Source organism: Pseudophryne corroboree, chromosome 5, assembly GCF_028390025.1.
Source record: "Pseudophryne corroboree isolate aPseCor3 chromosome 5, aPseCor3.hap2, whole genome shotgun sequence".
NCBI lineage: Eukaryota > Metazoa > Chordata > Amphibia > Anura > Myobatrachidae > Pseudophryne > Pseudophryne corroboree.
This window is the reverse complement of record NC_086448.1, coordinates 375,137,561-375,154,614: the sequence shown is the minus strand read 5'-3', so window position 1 is coordinate 375,154,614 and position 17,054 is coordinate 375,137,561. Positions and strand designations below refer to the sequence as shown.

At 45.4% G+C, this 17,054-nt stretch overlaps 1 protein-coding gene across 1 annotated transcript in view; it reads left to right on the top strand.

Moving 5' to 3' along the window:
* TRIP13 (thyroid hormone receptor interactor 13) overlaps nucleotides 1–17,054 on the top strand; it is a 436,692-nt gene that overhangs the window by 244,253 nt on the left and 175,385 nt on the right. The window contains exons 7-8 of the mRNA XM_063922679.1: nucleotides 5,256–5,328; nucleotides 8,258–8,321. Coding sequence (XP_063778749.1) covers nucleotides 5,256–5,328; nucleotides 8,258–8,321 — 137 coding nt within the window. The remainder of the gene's footprint in view (nucleotides 1–5,255; nucleotides 5,329–8,257; nucleotides 8,322–17,054) is intronic.

Genomic DNA, 17,054 nt, shown 5'->3' with positions numbered 1-17,054 from the left:
GAGTAGGTTGAAGAGGCTTACTTCACTGAAAATAAGAAAGCCTCGCTAACCTTCCCTGCGTCAAAGGAATTAAATGCTATTTTTGAAAAGGCTTGGGAAAACCCGGATAAAAAATTCCAGATACCAAAAAGGTTTCTGGTAGCGTTTCCTTTCCCGGTAGAGGATAGGAAAAAATGGGAAAACCCGCCTATTGTTGACGCGTCACTATCCAGACTCTCAAAACAGTTGGTTTACCTGTTCCATGATCTACCGCCTTGAAAGAGCCGGCTGATCGTAAAATTGATAATACGCTCAAATCCATGTACACGGCTTCTGGGGCAATATTATGTCCCACTATTGCCAGTGCTTGGTTTGCCAAAGCTATAGTAAAGTGGTCAGGCACGTTACTTGAAGACTTGGATACATGGAGAAATGTGATGTTGAATTGTTTTTACGTAACATTCAGGATTCGGCAGGATTTCTGGTAGAATCCATGAAAGTCCTGGGTTCCATGGCTGCGGGAATTTCTTCCGTGTCTGTATCAGCTCGTCGAGGACTGTGGTCAGGCCGACTTGGAATTCAGGAGAAGTGCGAGACCCTACCCTACACAGGTCAGGCTCTATTTGGGGAAGCGTTCGATGCGTGGATAGCCACGGCTACGGCTGGTAAGTCATCCTTTCTTCCCTCAGCTACACCTACTCCGAAGAAACCCTTTTCTTCAGCTACATCAGTCCTTTCATTTTCTCAAGCCCAGACAGTCCAAGCCGTCCAACACCTTCTTTCGGGGAGGTCGGCTCAAGTCCAAGAAACCTACGGCTTCAAGTTCCTAGGAACAGAAACCTGCTTCAGGTACACCAATGTCCTCGGCATAACGGTGGACTGCACGCCCCGGAGGTAGGGCCGGTGGGAGCGACACTCAGGCATTTCAGTAACGTCTGGGTGTCATCCAGCCTGGACCCCTGGGTGCAAGATATTGTATCTCAGGGGTACAGCCTGGAATTTCAAGATCTTCCTCCTCACCAATTTTTCAAATCAGGTTTGCCAGCTCTGCTGGCGGACTGTCCTGCAAGAAGCCATCCAGAAGTTGGTGGAGGCACAGGTCATTGTGCCAGCACCACCTCATATGCAAAACAAAGGTTACTATTCAAACCTTTTCGTGGTACCAAAACCGGATGGTTCAGTCAGGCCCATTCTGAACTTAAAATCACTGAACCTTTTTCTGAGGGAGTTCGAGTTCTAAATGGAGTCTCTGAGGGCAGTGATATCAGGTCTGGAGGAGGGGGAATTCCTGGTATCCCTGGATATCAAGGATGCGTACCTCCACTTTCCGATTTGTCTGCCGCATCAAGCTTATCTTCGATTCGCACTGTTGGACTGTCATTTTCAGTTTCAGGCCCTGCCATTCTGCCTCTCCACAGCACCAAGGGTATTCACCAAGGTGATGGCGGAAATGATTATTCTCCTCCGCAGACAGGGGGTGAACGTAATTCCATATCTGGACGATCTGCTGATAAAAGCATCGTCCAAGGAGAAGCTGTTACGGTCCATAGCTCTCACGACCCAGCTTCTCAGGGAACATGGCTGGATCTTGAATCTTCCAAAATCACATTTGGAACCAACCAGGAGGTTGTCCTTTCTGGGAATGATCCTCGACATGGAAGTGCAGAGGGTGTTTCTTCCAGAGGAAAAAGTGTTGGTGATACAAACAATGGTCCGGGATGTCCTGAAGCCAACCCGGGTGTCTGTTCATCGGGTGTCTGTTCATCAGTGCATTCGCCTTCTGGGAAAGATGGTGGCATCTTACGAGGTCCTGCAGTATGGGAGGTTTCACGCTCGGTCCTTCCAACTGGATCTCCTGGACAAGTGGTCGGGATCCATTTACACATGCACCAGAGAATACGTCTGTCACCAAAGGCCAGGATTTCACTCCTCTGGTGGCTGCAACTGCCTCACCTTCTGGATGGCCGCAGGTTCGGGATTCAGGACTGGATCCTTCTAACCAAGGATGCAAGTCTCCGGGGCTGGGGCGCAGTCACTCAAGGGGAATCCTTCCAAGGAAGGTGGTCAAGTCTGGAAACCGGCCTGCCGATAAACATTCTGGAACTAAGAGCCGTCTTCTTCAAGCGGCCCATCTTTTGCAAAATCAGGCCGTTCAAGTGCAGTTGGACAATGTGACGACATTGGCTTACATAAACCGACAGGGCGGAGCGAAGAGCAGAGCTGCAATGTCAGAGGCAACAAGAATCATCCTCTGGGCAGAAAAACTCACGTTGGCGCTGTCGGCAATCTTCATTCCGGGAGTAGACAACTGGGAAGCGGACTTCCACCGCAGACACGATCTACATCCAGGGGAGTGGGGTCTCCATCCAGAGGTGTTCAAGTAGGTAACAGATCTTTGTGGCGTACCCCAAATCGACATGATGGCCTCTCGTCTCAACTAGAAGCTTCGGCAGTTTTGTTCCAGGTCGAGGGACCCGCAAGCAGTAGCGGTGGATGCCCTAGTGACTCCGTGGGTGTTCCAGTCGGTGTACATGTTTCCTCCACTTCCACTCATCCCAAGAGTCCTAAAGCTCATTAGGAGAACAAGAGTTCAAGCGATCTTCATTGCTCCAGACTGGCCAAGAAGGGCTTGGTACGCGGATCTTCTGGATCTACTTCGGGAGGACCTGCTGCAGCAGGGGCCGTTCGCCTATCAAGTTTTACCGCAGCTACGTTTGACGGCATGGAGGTTGAACTCCTGATACTAGCTCGAAAGGGCATTCCAAAAAAGGTTATTCCTGCAGGCTAGGAAAGGAGTAACGTCTAAACATTACCATCAAATTTTGAAAAAAATGTGTCTTGGTGTGAGTCCAAGAAATTTCCTGCGGTGGAGTTTCAACTGGGATGGTTTCTCCTCTTCCTACAAGCTTGTGTGGATATGGGCCTGAGGTTGGGATTTGTGACGGCCCAGATTTCGGCCTTATACATTTTCTTCCAGAAACAATTGGCTGCCCTATTTGAGGTTCAGATTTTTTGAAGGGAGTTCTGCACATCCAGCCTCCCTTTGTACCGCCTACGGCGCCTTGGTATGTTAACGTGGTGTTGCAGTTCCTCCAATCGGACTGGTTCGAGCCTCTACAGGAGGTTGAGGTCAAATTTCTTACATGGAAGGCTGTCACGTTGTTGGCCTTAGCTTCTGCAAGACTTGTGTCGGAGTTGGGAGCTTTGTCCTGTAAAAGCCCATACTTGATCTTCCACGAAGATACAGCTGAGCTCCGGACACGTCCGCAGTTTCTTCCAAAGGTTGTGTCGGCATTTCATATCATCCAACCTATTGTGGTGCCAGTGGCTACTGACTCCTCAATTTCATCAATGTCCTTGGATGTTGTAAGGGCTCTGAAAATCTATGTGAAGAGGACTGATCGTCACAGAAAATCGGTCTCTGTTTGTCCTGTATGATCCCAAGAGAATTGGGTGTCCTGCTTCTAAGCAGACGATCTCTCGCTGGATCAGATTCACTATCCAGCATGCGTATTCTACGGCAGTATTGCATTGTCCTACGTCTGTCAAGGCCCACTCTACTCGTAAGGTGAAGTCTTCCTGGGCGGCTGCCCGGGGTGTCTCGACTTTACAGCTTTGCCGAGCTGCATCTTGGTCTGGGTCGAATATGTTTGCTAAGTTCTACAAGTTCGATACTTTGGCCTCTGAAGACCTAAAGTTTAATCAGTTCTGCAGGAGCCTCCGCGCTCTCCCTCCTGTTCTGGGAGCTTTGGTACATCCCCATGGTACTAATGTGGACCCCAGCATCCTCTAGGACGTAAGAGAAAATAGAATTTTGGTTACCTACTGGTAAATCCTTTTCTCTTAGTCCGTAGGGGATGCTGGGCGCCCGCCCAGCGCTTCATTTTCCTGCTATCGTTATTTGGTTCAGTGCAACTTCGTTTTAGTTGAGAACTGCATTGTTACTTGGTAAGTAATGTTTCAGCGGTTGCTGAGGTTTCAAGCTTAGTTAGCTTGATGTGCCTTATATGTGTGAGCTGGTATGAATCTCGCAACTATCTCTGTTAAATCCTCTCGAAGATGTACGTCTCCTCGGGCACAGTTTCTAGACTGAGTCTGGTAGGAGGGGCATAGAGAGAGGAGCCAGTCCACACACTCAAACTCTTAAAGTGCCAATGGCTCCTGGTGGACCCATCTATACCCCATGGTACTAATCTATACCCAGCATCCTCTACGGACTACGAGAAAAGGATTTACCGGTAGGTGCCAAAATCCTTTTTTTTGGTACCAAGTGCTTTTGTATTTATGAACAAATGTTACATTTGATGCATAATATTGTAGGAATAGAAAACCTTCTGTTAGGCATTGGGGTGATTTTTTTCTGATTTCTGGTTCTTATGGCATTGCCACAGGATATATTGTCAAGAAAGAAGGACACAAAGGGATTCAGCTAAATATCAATAAATTGATGTTCCAGTCAGTGAGGAAATTGATGCTTAAAAAAGTTTAATATTTCAACAAGACAGCAATCAAAGAATGCCTTAACATCAGTCAGGGGTGCCCAATTGTCTGCATAAGACAATAAACTAAGTTTATATACCTGTAATATACCTAATGTGTTGCTTGTTTTATGCATCTCTGGAATAACTAAAATCTGTCTATGTTCTCTATCTGGCATGACTGCATCCGCATTATGGGGGGTATTCAATTAGGTCCGCTTTTTCGCCTAGGGGAAACAGTGGGACTTTTCACAATTTTTAGGGCAAATGGGTATTCGCCCTATTCAACAGCAGGGCCGTTTTTTCGGCTAGGCAGAAAATTTAGCAGGAAGAAAAATCCACATGTTTTCTAACCTGCATCGGCGAAAATGCTGGCCGTTTTCGACTGTTTTGAGGCATTTTTTGCAATTACGTTTTTACAAAAAAAAAAAGGTGAAAAGGCATTGGTGAAAATGTTTTAAAAACTGTCCTCAATTGAATAGGCAGGGTGGCGAATTACATAGCTATTCATGTCACTTTTGTGGTGGCTCATAATGCTTTCAGATTTGGATATAGCGTGCTGCCTTACTGTTTTTTGGAACGGTCAATTACTACGCCTTCAGTACAAGTAATAGTATGTACATAGCTAAAATATACCTTCATCTTAAAACAATTATCTGAAGAATCTGTTTGTTTATTTATGACAATTACATGTAGTACTATGATTTTAGCAAACTAGCATTGTAATATCTTTTCCACGGTCAATTAAATTAGCGTCTGAAAGTTTTGTAATTGATGTTTTGTTTCTTTTTCCTCTAGGACCACCTGGAACAGGGAAAACTTCTCTGTGCAAAGCACTGGCTCAAAAGCTGAGCATCAGACTGTCCTATAGGTATCCTCTTCCAGGGAAAAATATAAATATGAAACTCCCTTGCAGCTACTTTATGTTGTATTTTAAAAATAAACACTACTAATAATTTAAATATTTTCTGTTTCTATAAAACAAAACCCCTCTAAGCTCATATAGGCTCTGTTGGGACAGGGGCTTGTGAATTGTTAAATATTTTCTGTAAAGCCCTGAGTAATATGCAGTCACTAAATAAATGAGAATTAATTATACCATTTTAATGTGTTCTGAAGTCCATTTCATTGCAATTTAATTCTGTATAGTCAACTAATAAGTTTTTTAACAGAAAAGACATAAGCTTGCTCTCAATATATCTCACATTATATATGTATCCAGCTGCATTGCAAAATAAATGCTCCATATGGATACAGTCCAAAAAGGCAGTTGACAGCGCCTAACTTTTTAATTAATCATAATTTAATTTATAAAGAAAAAACTCTACTTGTACTATTTATTATGTATTATTTTTAAACGAAAATTCTTCATTTGTAAAAAAACAAAAATTAATTTGGGAGGTTGAACATGATTACTTAGCTGATCCACAGTTTACAAAACACATGCTTAGTATGTTTAGTTAGTAAGTTAGTTTTGTAAGTTTTATGTAATTTTAAGATAAATTGGATGTGTGTATTTACTACCACAGGTTTTGGTTTTTTGTTATACATTTTGTATTTTAAGTCTATTTATGTGGTCTTTGTAGAGGTACATAAACACGCCCCAAGTGATTAATATATTCACATTTTTATTGTTAGTACAAGTCCTGACTGAAAATGGTTAATAACCGATACTTACAGACAAATACAGATTGAGTATCCCATATCCAAATATTCCGAAATACGGAATTTTTTCAGCGAGTGTGAGATAGTGAAACCTTTGTTTTCTGATGACTCAATGTACACAAACTTTGTTTAATACAAAAAGTTATTAAACATATTGGCTAAAATTACCTTCAGGCTAAGGTGTATATGAATCATAAATGCATTCTGTGCTTAGACTTGGGTCCCATCGCCATGATATCTCATTATGGTATGCAGTTATTCCAAAATACGGAAAAATCCGATATCCAAAATACTTCTGGTCCCAAGCATTTTGGATCTGGGATACAATTTTTCGTAAGTGCTTATCCTTGCTACAAAAGAACATTTATACTTGCATGCTTCATCACTGTTCCTCATTACTTGCTAGTAATGAGCAAATATGAGGTTGGCAAACTCAAATATTTTAGTTAGAATATGAACAAATGCCTCATACTTTTATGCTAGACATATGCACAGATTTTCAGAAGTGAGGATAACTGCAGAGAACATTTTTGTTTATATACATGTAGGGCATTTGTAGTGCCATGCAGCATTTAATCTGGACAGGGCTATTTAACATGCGGCCCTCCAGCTGCTGTGGAACTACACATTGCATCCCAGCATGCCCTGCTACAGTTTTGCTATTAGGGCATATTAGGATATGTAGTTCCACAGCAACTGGAGGTCCGCATGTTGATCACCCCTGGTGTAGGATAAGCAGTGCAGACAGACTAATTTTCTAATAACTTATAGCCTATACTAGCAAAATATTCTCCTACAGATAGTTTTCTTAGGGCCACTTAGTGCGAGATTGGATATGTTGAGCAGTATATAATGTACTATAGCGACAGGCTCAGTGAAACAAATGCAAGTTGAAAGATCTTTAGTTTGATATCTGACTATATAGTCAAAATCTTATGAAAAGTTAGTGCATATCTCAAGTGGGTGTGTACACACGGTGAGTTCCTTGCTATGCCCGATTTTCACTTGCGATTTCCCTTGAACTCCCCACAGCCCATATAGCACAGATTTTGACTAACTTTTCTTGAGATATGGACTGTGTGCTTACGATTTTGGCTTATGTGAGATGTCATTGACATGTGAGATGAACTAGATAGTACACCGATCTAGCAAGGATTGACTTGCCTGCACAGTCTATCTTTTCTTGCGGGACCGCGCATCGGGATCGCAAGATCTGCACTAACTTTTCTTGCGATTTTGACTATATAGTCAAAATCGAAAGAAAATATCTGTGTGTACACAGGCAGCTTGCGATACAGGTTCAGTCCCGATGCACGCTCCCGTGGGGTCGGTATCGCAAGGCTAGATAGACTGTGCAGGCAAGTAAATCTTGACTATCTAGTGTACTATCTAGTACAAAGTATAGTCAAAATTGTCACTTAGTCAAAATCGTACATAGACAATCTCAAGCACAGATAGTCAACAGCATTTGCTTCTGTTTGTTTACATATTTTATGATGGGAAACTACAAGCACTGATTTCGCCTGTTAAAATGGAAATCAGTATGAAATGCCGGCAGCTGGGATCCCAGTGGTCAGAATACAGATGCCGGGATCCCAAATGTGTATATGCCGACAGGGGTGAGCTGGTCCTCTGTTCTCTCCTACGCCTTAACCGCGGCGCTAGGTCGTGTTGGAATTCCAGTGTCTGTCTCTCCTGACCATTTCGGGATCGTGAGCGATGTCTGGATTTAGACAGCCGGGATCCCAACTGCTAGTAAATTAACCGCATCCCTTACAGTGACCATAAGTAATATGAATTGGTACTAGACTACCAACCTAGGGCATCTGAGCAAGTGTTGGGAACCATTGACCTATAATATTAAATGCAAAACAAGCTGCACTTTGTACTTACAGTAATATCATTGCTGAAAATTATCATGCCAAACCACTAAGAAGCGGTGGCTTGTTAATCCACTGATTAATAAGTCTAGCCCAAAGAACTTCTTTTGAAATAATATTAATCAGAACTGCGTTATATTGAACAAGAGCGCATTATTTGAATATTTCCTGGCACAAATTGTTTGTATTAAATGATTAGTTATGTTCCAACATCTAACTTACTGCATTTCTGTTCTCAATGTTTTGTTTGTGTAGGTACAGATATGGTCAGCTGGTAGAAATCAACAGCCACAGTCTTTTCTCAAAGTGGTTTTCAGAGGTATTTTTTTCATTTATTCAAAAAAATGCTGCAGTGACCTGTCTGGGTTCCAGTGGGAGGTGCTGGCAAATTGTGTATAGATGCATGGAGGTTAAAATAATTACTGGAAAACTAGAGTAACTGGCTGTGTTTGCACTTCTTAAAATGATAGACATCACACAGAGGGCTTGGATCTTCCTGAGACAGTGTCTGTCTTTTGTAAACTTTGCTCCTGCTGTAGCCTAATAGGTTTGTATTAAGGGCCCTGTACTGAGAAGAGATCTTCTACTAGGTTCAGATCACTTAGGTAGGTATTTCTCAAAATTGGTTACCTTCGCTCACCATAGTGAGGAATCAGAAGACTAGACTGCACAGACTGACCTAGTCAGAGGTTTGTTTCCTCTAATATCTTTGCTAGGGTTGAGGCCATTTGCATTCAGTATTTACTCCCTGTTTAGGGAAGAGGTATGTTGTTTATTTAATGTGTATTTCTGCTGCGGGGTACACTGGGCTCCACAGGGAATGACATTGGGTGTAGAGTAGGAATCTTGATCCGAGGCACCAACAGGCTCAAAGCTTTGACTGTTCCCAGAATGCCTAGCGCCGCCTCCTCTATAACCCCGCCTCCGTGCACAGGAGCTCAGTTTTGTAGTTGTTGCCATGCAGTAAGCAGGCGTACAACAGGGGGGCTGCTCCTGCAGCCTTGAGAAGAAGCTTTTAAAGAAAAATTAAGACTTCAAGGGCTGCAGTAGAGACACTGACTGTGTTAGTCAGTCAGACATCTCCTTCTCCAGCTCCATCACCTGCCCCAGCGGCGCTGTACACTCCCGCGCCCTGGTTGCCGGGTATCTACAGCGGAGGCTCCGGTTTTCTTCCAATTAGTCACACACATGACCGCTGTTCTCCTGGATCGCGTGGCCGCACTCAGAGAGCAGGTAAGTGGATCCCCTCGGCGGGACCCGCTGCGAATCGCGATCCCGCGCGGCCGGTGGGAGGCGGGCCGCGCGCTGGCATGGACACTATGGCAGTACAGGGACCCCACTAGACCACCAGGGCATGGGCACAGGTCAGTTTTCTCTCATAAAACAGTTTATTTAAGCCCCCAGTACCCGGTGGTGAAATCCAGCAGGGGGATAAGGCTTTGACCTGTAGCCCATCCCCCAGCCCCAGGGCGCCATTTAGAGTAAATGTTCCCGCCCTGGAGCTGCATAACTCTCTCTCTCCCTCACTCCCTGTCAGCGTTTGGGCGCCATTAGGACAAGCTGAGCTGATCCTGGGACTGTTTGGGCAAATCCTCCTCTGTAAAGCCGCCTGCCTGTCAGCGCTGTGCATTTTACAGGACACTTAAGTATTCTACATGTCTGCTGACCGTGTTAGTTAAGAAAAAGTGCTTTTAGTCAGGGTTATTTAGTACAAGTATATATACATCCAGTCATTACTGTGCATTGTTATATCTATTAAGTGTATAGCTATACTGAGTACTACTATGTATTGCTAGTCCAGTGCAGTTTTATTGCATGTAATAATTTCTGCATTGTACAAACTGTGACTCTGTGTGTGTGCGCGTGCATATAGCTGCTGTGTGACCTCCATTTCGTGCATCTCACTCAGATTGCTATCCCTATATTCTATAACCTGAGGGGGCTAGGTGCGTCAGGTTTGTCTTTGAATATAGGTAGTTCACAGGATTTACTCCAGTGTGTATTTTTCTCTGTGATTTTTAGTCACCATATACCTCTAGAATTCCCTGTTTGTGCTGAAATACACTGCACAGGGGGTTCTTGTCAGGTACTGTGCTGCTGTTATTGTACTGTGTTGCCTTGCATTGAGCTTTTGATTGTCAGCTACAAAGGACAACTGTTCTCTGGCTGATCCCACATTGCATGGTGTTGACGCTGCAGACACATTTCAGGATAACATAGCAGCTGACGGTTCAGGTTCTGGGGGTTCCTTACCCCCCCAGTGGGACTGTAGCAACGGGGGTTCAAAATGATCCACCTTGGGCTACCTTCTCCACGCTATTGAATACGCTGGTAACTAGACTAACGCCCCCTATGGGACCGGTACAATTGCTTATGGTCCCCGCGGTTAACCCCGCTGTGGGCAGATCAACTGTCCAATCAGTTACAGCCATTGAACCAATCACTGACTACTCAGAAGTCTAACCCTCGCCCGCTCAAGTCCAAGAGGTGCTCTAAGCGGGCAATTACTTCCTCACAATCCACCAACGTCCCAGACACCTCATCTGATGAGGATGGCATTTATACTGACCCCACAGATTCTGATCCCGATGCTTCTGATGCAGCTGTTTCACAGGTGGATGTTCCTGACTTGTTGGAGGCTATCAGGCTCATTCTTCAAGTTGATGATGACCCGGAGCCTGATGCTGCCCCTAAGAAACCGGACAGGTTTAAACGTCAGAAAGTTGTTAAACAAGTTTTACCTCACTCTGACCATTTAGTTGACATACGTCAGGAGTCCTGGGGAAATCCAGGAAAGAAATCCACGCCTCACAAGAAGATGCTGGCTCGCTACCCCCTTGCTGTGGAGCTATGTAAAAATTGGGAAACGCCCCCGCCAGTGGATTCGCAGGTTGCACGGCTGGTGGTATCCTCCGCTCAGCCTGTAACTACCGTCACGTCCCAGAGAGAGCTGACTGATAAGCGTGTGGAGGGATGTTTAAATGCAATTTACACCCTAACCGGTGCTGCGCATAGGCCCACCATTGCAGCGACATGGGCTGTGGAAGCGTGGGCTCAGGAGCTAGAGGCGGAGTTGCCTTCCAACGCTTCTGATCATGCTAGACAAAGCTTTTCATATATTGTCACAGCGTCTCAATACATTAAGGAGGCGGCTTCTGATGCCGGTCTTCTGGCGGCCAAGGCTTCTACTACGTCCATTTTGGCTCGCCGGATTCTCTGGTTACGGTCCTGGTGTGTGGACATGGACTCTAAGAAAACCCTGGAGGTACTCCCTTTTAAGGGAGACATTCTTTTCGGCATGTCTACCTAGTACTACTCCTTCGGTGCCGAAGGCCAAGAGTACTCCTTTTCGCTCCTTTCGTCCTTCAGGGAAAGCAAAAGGTCAGGCGTACCCGAAACAGGTTCACACTTCCAAACCCAAACGGGCTAGGGACGCCTGTCAACCTGCCTTTAAGACTGACAAGCCTGCCGCATGACTGGGCGGGCCTCCCTCTGGGGCATCCCAGGGTGGGGGGCCCGACTTCTAGGGTATACCCAGGAATGGTTGAAGACCACTTCTGATGCCTGGGTACGGGATCCCTTCTGGATCTCCAACTGGGTCCTTCTGACAACGGATGCCAGTCTGAGAGGTTGGGGTGCGGTGTTGGAGCAACACTCCCTTCGGGGTCGGTGGACCAAGGAGGAGTCTCTCCTCCCGATAAACATTCTGGAACTGCGGGCGTTGTTCAATGCTCTGAACTTGGCCCAGCATTTAATACAAAACAGACCTGTTCAAATACAGTCGGACAATGCCACCCTGGTGGCGTACATCAATCATCAAGGCAGCACTCGAAACCGCATGGCAATGAGGGAAGTATCACAGATTCTTCAGTGGGCAGAACGCCATCTGCCAGCCATATCGGCAGTGTTCATTCCGGGGGTCCTAAACTGGGAGGAGGACTTTCTCAGTTGTCAGGACGTACACGCCGTAGAGTGGAGCCTCCACCCAGAAGTGTTTCAACTTCTCGTGGACAGGTGGGGCCTTCCAGATGTGGACCTGATGGCGTCTCGACACAATCACAAGGTTCCGTTCTTCGGAGCAAGGACAAGCGATCCTCGAGGAGCATTCATGGACGCACTGGCAAATCCATGGAACTTTTGACTCTCAAAGCTGAAAGTGGACAAATCTATGGGGCCAGATGGGATACATCCAAGGATACTAAAAGAACTTAAAGAGGTGCTGGTAGCACCATTGACAGAATTATTCAACCAGTCATTAGCTACAGGAGAAATTCCAGGGGACTGGAAAAGAGCAAACGTAGTCCCACTGCACAAAAGTGGAAGCAAGGAAGAGGCAAACAACTACAGACCAGTGAGTCTTACATCAGTAGTAGGGAAATTGATGGAAACACTCTTAAAAGAAAGAGTTGTAGATCATCTCAAATCCGGCAATTTACTGGATCCCAAACAGCATGGATTCACTGGGGGAAGATCATGTCAAACAAATCTTATTGACTTTTTTGATTGTGTGACTAAAGTGATGGATAAAGGTGGAGCCATGGATATAGCTTATCTTGACTTTAGTAAGGCTTTTGACACAGTTCCACATCGCAGACTGCTAAATAAACTTGAAAGTTTGGGATTGGATATTAGGATTATTGAATGGATAAGATCTTGGTTGAAGGATAGAAAACAGAGAGTTGTGGTAAATGGAGTGCATTCACAGGAGGGAAATGTTACCAGTGGAGTACCCCAGGGATCTGTACTTGGACCAGTGCTTTTCAATATCTTTATTGGTGACATTGCAAATGGGATTAAAGGGAAAGTATGCCTTTTTGCAGATGACACAAAGGTATGCAACAGGGTAGACACACCAGGTGGGGTAAAACAAATGATTGAGGATCTAGGTAGACTAGAGGAATGGTCAAGAGTCTGGCAATTACAGTTTAATGCCAAAAAATGCAAAATCATGCACTTGGGTCTCAAAAATCCTATAGCTAAATACAGTATTAATGGCACTATACTGGAAACTACTGAGGAGGAAAGGGATCTAGGAGTCACTATTTCAGATGACTTAAAGGCAGGTAAGCAATGTAACAAGGCAATGAGGAAGGCTAGTCAGATGCTTGGCTGCATTGGGAGAGGAATCAGCAGCAGAAAGAAAGAAGTAATAATGCCACTGTATAGGTCATTGGTACGGCCTCATCTAGAATACTGTATTCAGTTCTGGAGGCCATATCTTCAAAAGGATATTAATACATTAGAAACTGTACAAAGGAGGGCAACTAAAATGGTGCATGGCCTACATCACAAAACATACCCAGAAAGACTAAGAAATCTCAATATGTATAGTTTGGAGCAGAGAAGAGAAAGGGGCGACATGATAGAAACTTTCAAATATATGAAGGGTTTTAACAAAGTCCAGGAGGGAAACATTCTCCAAATGAAGAGAAGCAATAGGACACGAGGACATGCACTGAGACTGGAGGGGGGGAGGTTCAGGGGAAATTTGCGGAAAAATTATTTCACAGAAAGGGTAGTGGACAAGTGGAATAGCCTCCCATCAGAGGTGGTAGAGGCTAAGACAGTAGAGCAATTTAAACATGCATGGGATAGACATAAGGATATCCTTACAAAGAAATAAGGATCAAATAAGGTTAGTGATAAAAAAAAAAATAATATATAAAAAAAAAAAAAGGGGCAGACTAGATGGGCCAAGTGGTTCTTATCTGCCGACAAATTCTATGTTTATGTTTCTATATGTTTTCCCTCTGGTGTCACTCCTGCCCAGAGTAATAAGGAAGTTCAAGCAAGAAGAAGGAATCCTACTTCTGATCGCTCCCGCGTTGCCCAGACGGTATTGGATCTCAGACCTTCAGGGTCTATCGATAGAGCGTCCTCTTCTACTTCCGCAGCGCCCAGATCTCCTTGTTCAGGGTCCCTGTATATATCGGGATTTAGCCCAGTTGACTTTGACGGCATGGCTCTTGAAGTTTCCGTCTTGAGGGCAAAAGGATTTTCTGAGGCGGTCATTCAAACGATATTGAAGGGCCGGAAATCGTCTTCTGCTCGGATTTACCATAGGGTCTGGAATTCTTACTTTGCTTGATGCGCATTTAACAATCATGACGCTTACAAGTTTAGTACGGCAAAACTTTTGGCCTTTCTACAACAGGGCCTGGACTTGGGTCTTCGTCTGGCGTCCATCAAGGTTCATATTTCTGCCTTGTCGGTTTGGTTCCAGAGAAAAATTGCGACTTTACCTGATGTACATACGAACGTATGTTACGGAGTCAGCCTCCTTATATCCCGCCTGTGGCCACTTGGGATTTGTCGGTGGTTTTGGAGGCATTGCAAGGGTCTCCGTTTGAGCCTCTTGAATTTGCAGACCTTAAGTGGCTTTCTCTTAAGGTGGTGTTTCTGTTGGTTATTGCCTCTGCTAGAAGGGTGTCAGATCTGGTTGCCTTGTCTTGTAGGTCACCATATCTGATTTTTCACCGTGATCAGGCCGTTCTTAGAACATGTCCCGGGTATTTACCTAAGGTGGTGTCTTCTTTCCACCTTAATCAGGAGATTGTGGTTCCGGCCTTTGCATCTCCTGAATTGTCATCCAAAGAGCGGTCTTTGGATGTGGTACGGCTCTCCGTATCTACGTGAAGAGAACTGCCTCCATCAGGAAGTCGGATTCTCTCTTTGTACTGTTTGGTTTTCACAAACATGGCTGGATTAGAATGGTGATTGCACATGCTTATGTACGGGCTGGCCTTCCAGCTCCTCCTACCATAAAGGCCCATTCAACTCGGTCGGTTGGACCTTCTTGGGCGGCCCGCCGTGGTGCGACCCTTGAACAATTGTGCAAGGCGGCTACGTGGTCCTCCGTGAACGCGTTCATAAGGTTCTATGCCTTCAATACTTCCGCCTCCCAGGATGCTTCCTTTGGACGCTGGGTTCTTGTGCCCGCTACAGTGCATCCCCTCCCATAAGGAACTGCTTTAGGACATCCCCAATGTCATTCCCTGTGGAGCCCAGTGTACCCCGCAGCAGAAAACGAGATTTATGGTAAGAACTTACCGTTGTTGAATCTCTTTCTGCGAGGTACACTGGGCTCCACAGGGTGCCCACCCTGACTCACTTAGCTTCTTTGGGTTGGTATGGCATTAGCCGCTGACACTTTCTCCTGTCATGAGAATGTGGTGTATGTGGCTACTAACAGTTGTCGTCTCTTTTGCCTGCTACTGCATTGGACTGGTTAACAAAAACTGAGCTCCTGTGCACGGATGCGGGGTTATAGATGAGGCGGCGCTAGGCATTCTGGGAACAGTCAAAACTTTGAGCCTGTTGGTTCCTCGGACCAAGATCCTACTCTACACTCAATGTCATTCCCTGTGGAGCCCAGTTTACCTCGCAGAAAGAGATTTAACAATGGTAAGTTCTTACCATAAATCTCGTTATCTTTTGGCTGTCAACCTGAAAACGAGGTTGCTTGCCAATTAGCAGTATGCAGAAGACGATAGTGCTTTAATCATTTATTACTTGTGGATATGTGGGGCATCTTGTGCTGCTTTTCTTAAGGCACGTACACACCGGAATTATATCGGAACAATGTTCCCAATTCGGACACATCGTTCACGATATCGTCCTGTGTGCATGCACAATGTCACTGATGATGCGCACTTCCATGTCGTCAGCTGGCCCTGCTCCTCCTCTCTGTCACACCATTGCTCCCGACATCGGCAAGTTCGTATGCACTTGCCGATGTCTGTTCCCGTCCCATACGAAATCATGCAACGTCGAAGGATGATATCACTGATGATTCGGGAGGCATGCATCATCAGCGACATTGTTAGTACACACTGAATGATATTGTGAACGATGTGTCTGAATCGGCACATCGTTCCGATATCGCTCTGGTGTGTACGCACCTTTACTCGGTGGTATATATCCTTGATAGCATGCGCTAGTGTTTGTTGTCAAATACTTCACCACTTTTTGGCTAAACCTTGGGGGGCATTATGTATTCAGATTTTAACGGCTCAGTCTCCTAATCAATTATTAGTCATTGCATATATTTCATACACCTATTTCTCTTACGTCCTAGAGGATGTTGGGGATCATCATAGACCATGGGGGTATAGACGGGTCCTGTGGAGCCTTGGGCACTATAAAATTTGAATAGTGTTTTGGCTCCTCCCTCTATGCCCCTCCTCCAGACCTCAGTTTAGAAAATGTGCCCGAGAGAGCCGGACGCACTTCCTGTGAGCTCCTGAGAGGAGTGAAGGAAAGAAGATTTTTTTCTAAATTTAGTTTTTCAGGGAAGCTGCTGGCAACAGCTTCCCTGCTTTGTGGGACTCAGAGGGGGTAGCAAGAACCAAGTACCTAAAGACTTCATGGCTCCTGCTCCCGCTGACAGGACACTTTTAGCTCCTGAGTGTGCTGATCGCATAGCCCTTGATGGCGAACGCTCACTCCCGTAGCACCAGCCGCCACCCCCTGAAACTGCCAGAAGTCGTCGAGTGGTGAGTACAAACCCCAGGTATCCATAAGGGATAACCGGGGTTCTATGGCGGCAGTAAGGGACGGAGCACAGCAGTATTAGGCTCTGCTCCGCTGGCTCACTACAGGCATTCCTTTGGGTGCAGTGCGCTGGGGGGGGGGGGGGGGAGCGCTCTGAGCTGGCTACATATTCCCTATAAGTCTGGTCATGCAGTATACAGCGGTTAGACGCCGCTGTATACATTAACCCCGGCCAGTATAAATAATAATGCGGGAGAGTCCCAGCCATTTTCGGGGTGGACCTTCTTCTCTTTTCAGCTCCAGCCCCGCCGGCGCCATTTTAGAAGCCAGCAGCTCTGCCGCACAGGACGTGCTGCAGAGCTGCTGGCCTCCTCCTCCTCATAACTCACTGTGATAACAGGGTGTTTTATGTAAAGGGGGGAGGTAATTTGGTGATGATGTTAATGTATTTCTTAACAAATCGATAAGGTTATAAAAAAGCTTCGGCTGGTTCATATTTCTGTATATTTCTGATTATTCTCTGAGATAACTATTTGCTAATTATCTGTTTAATCCGTAT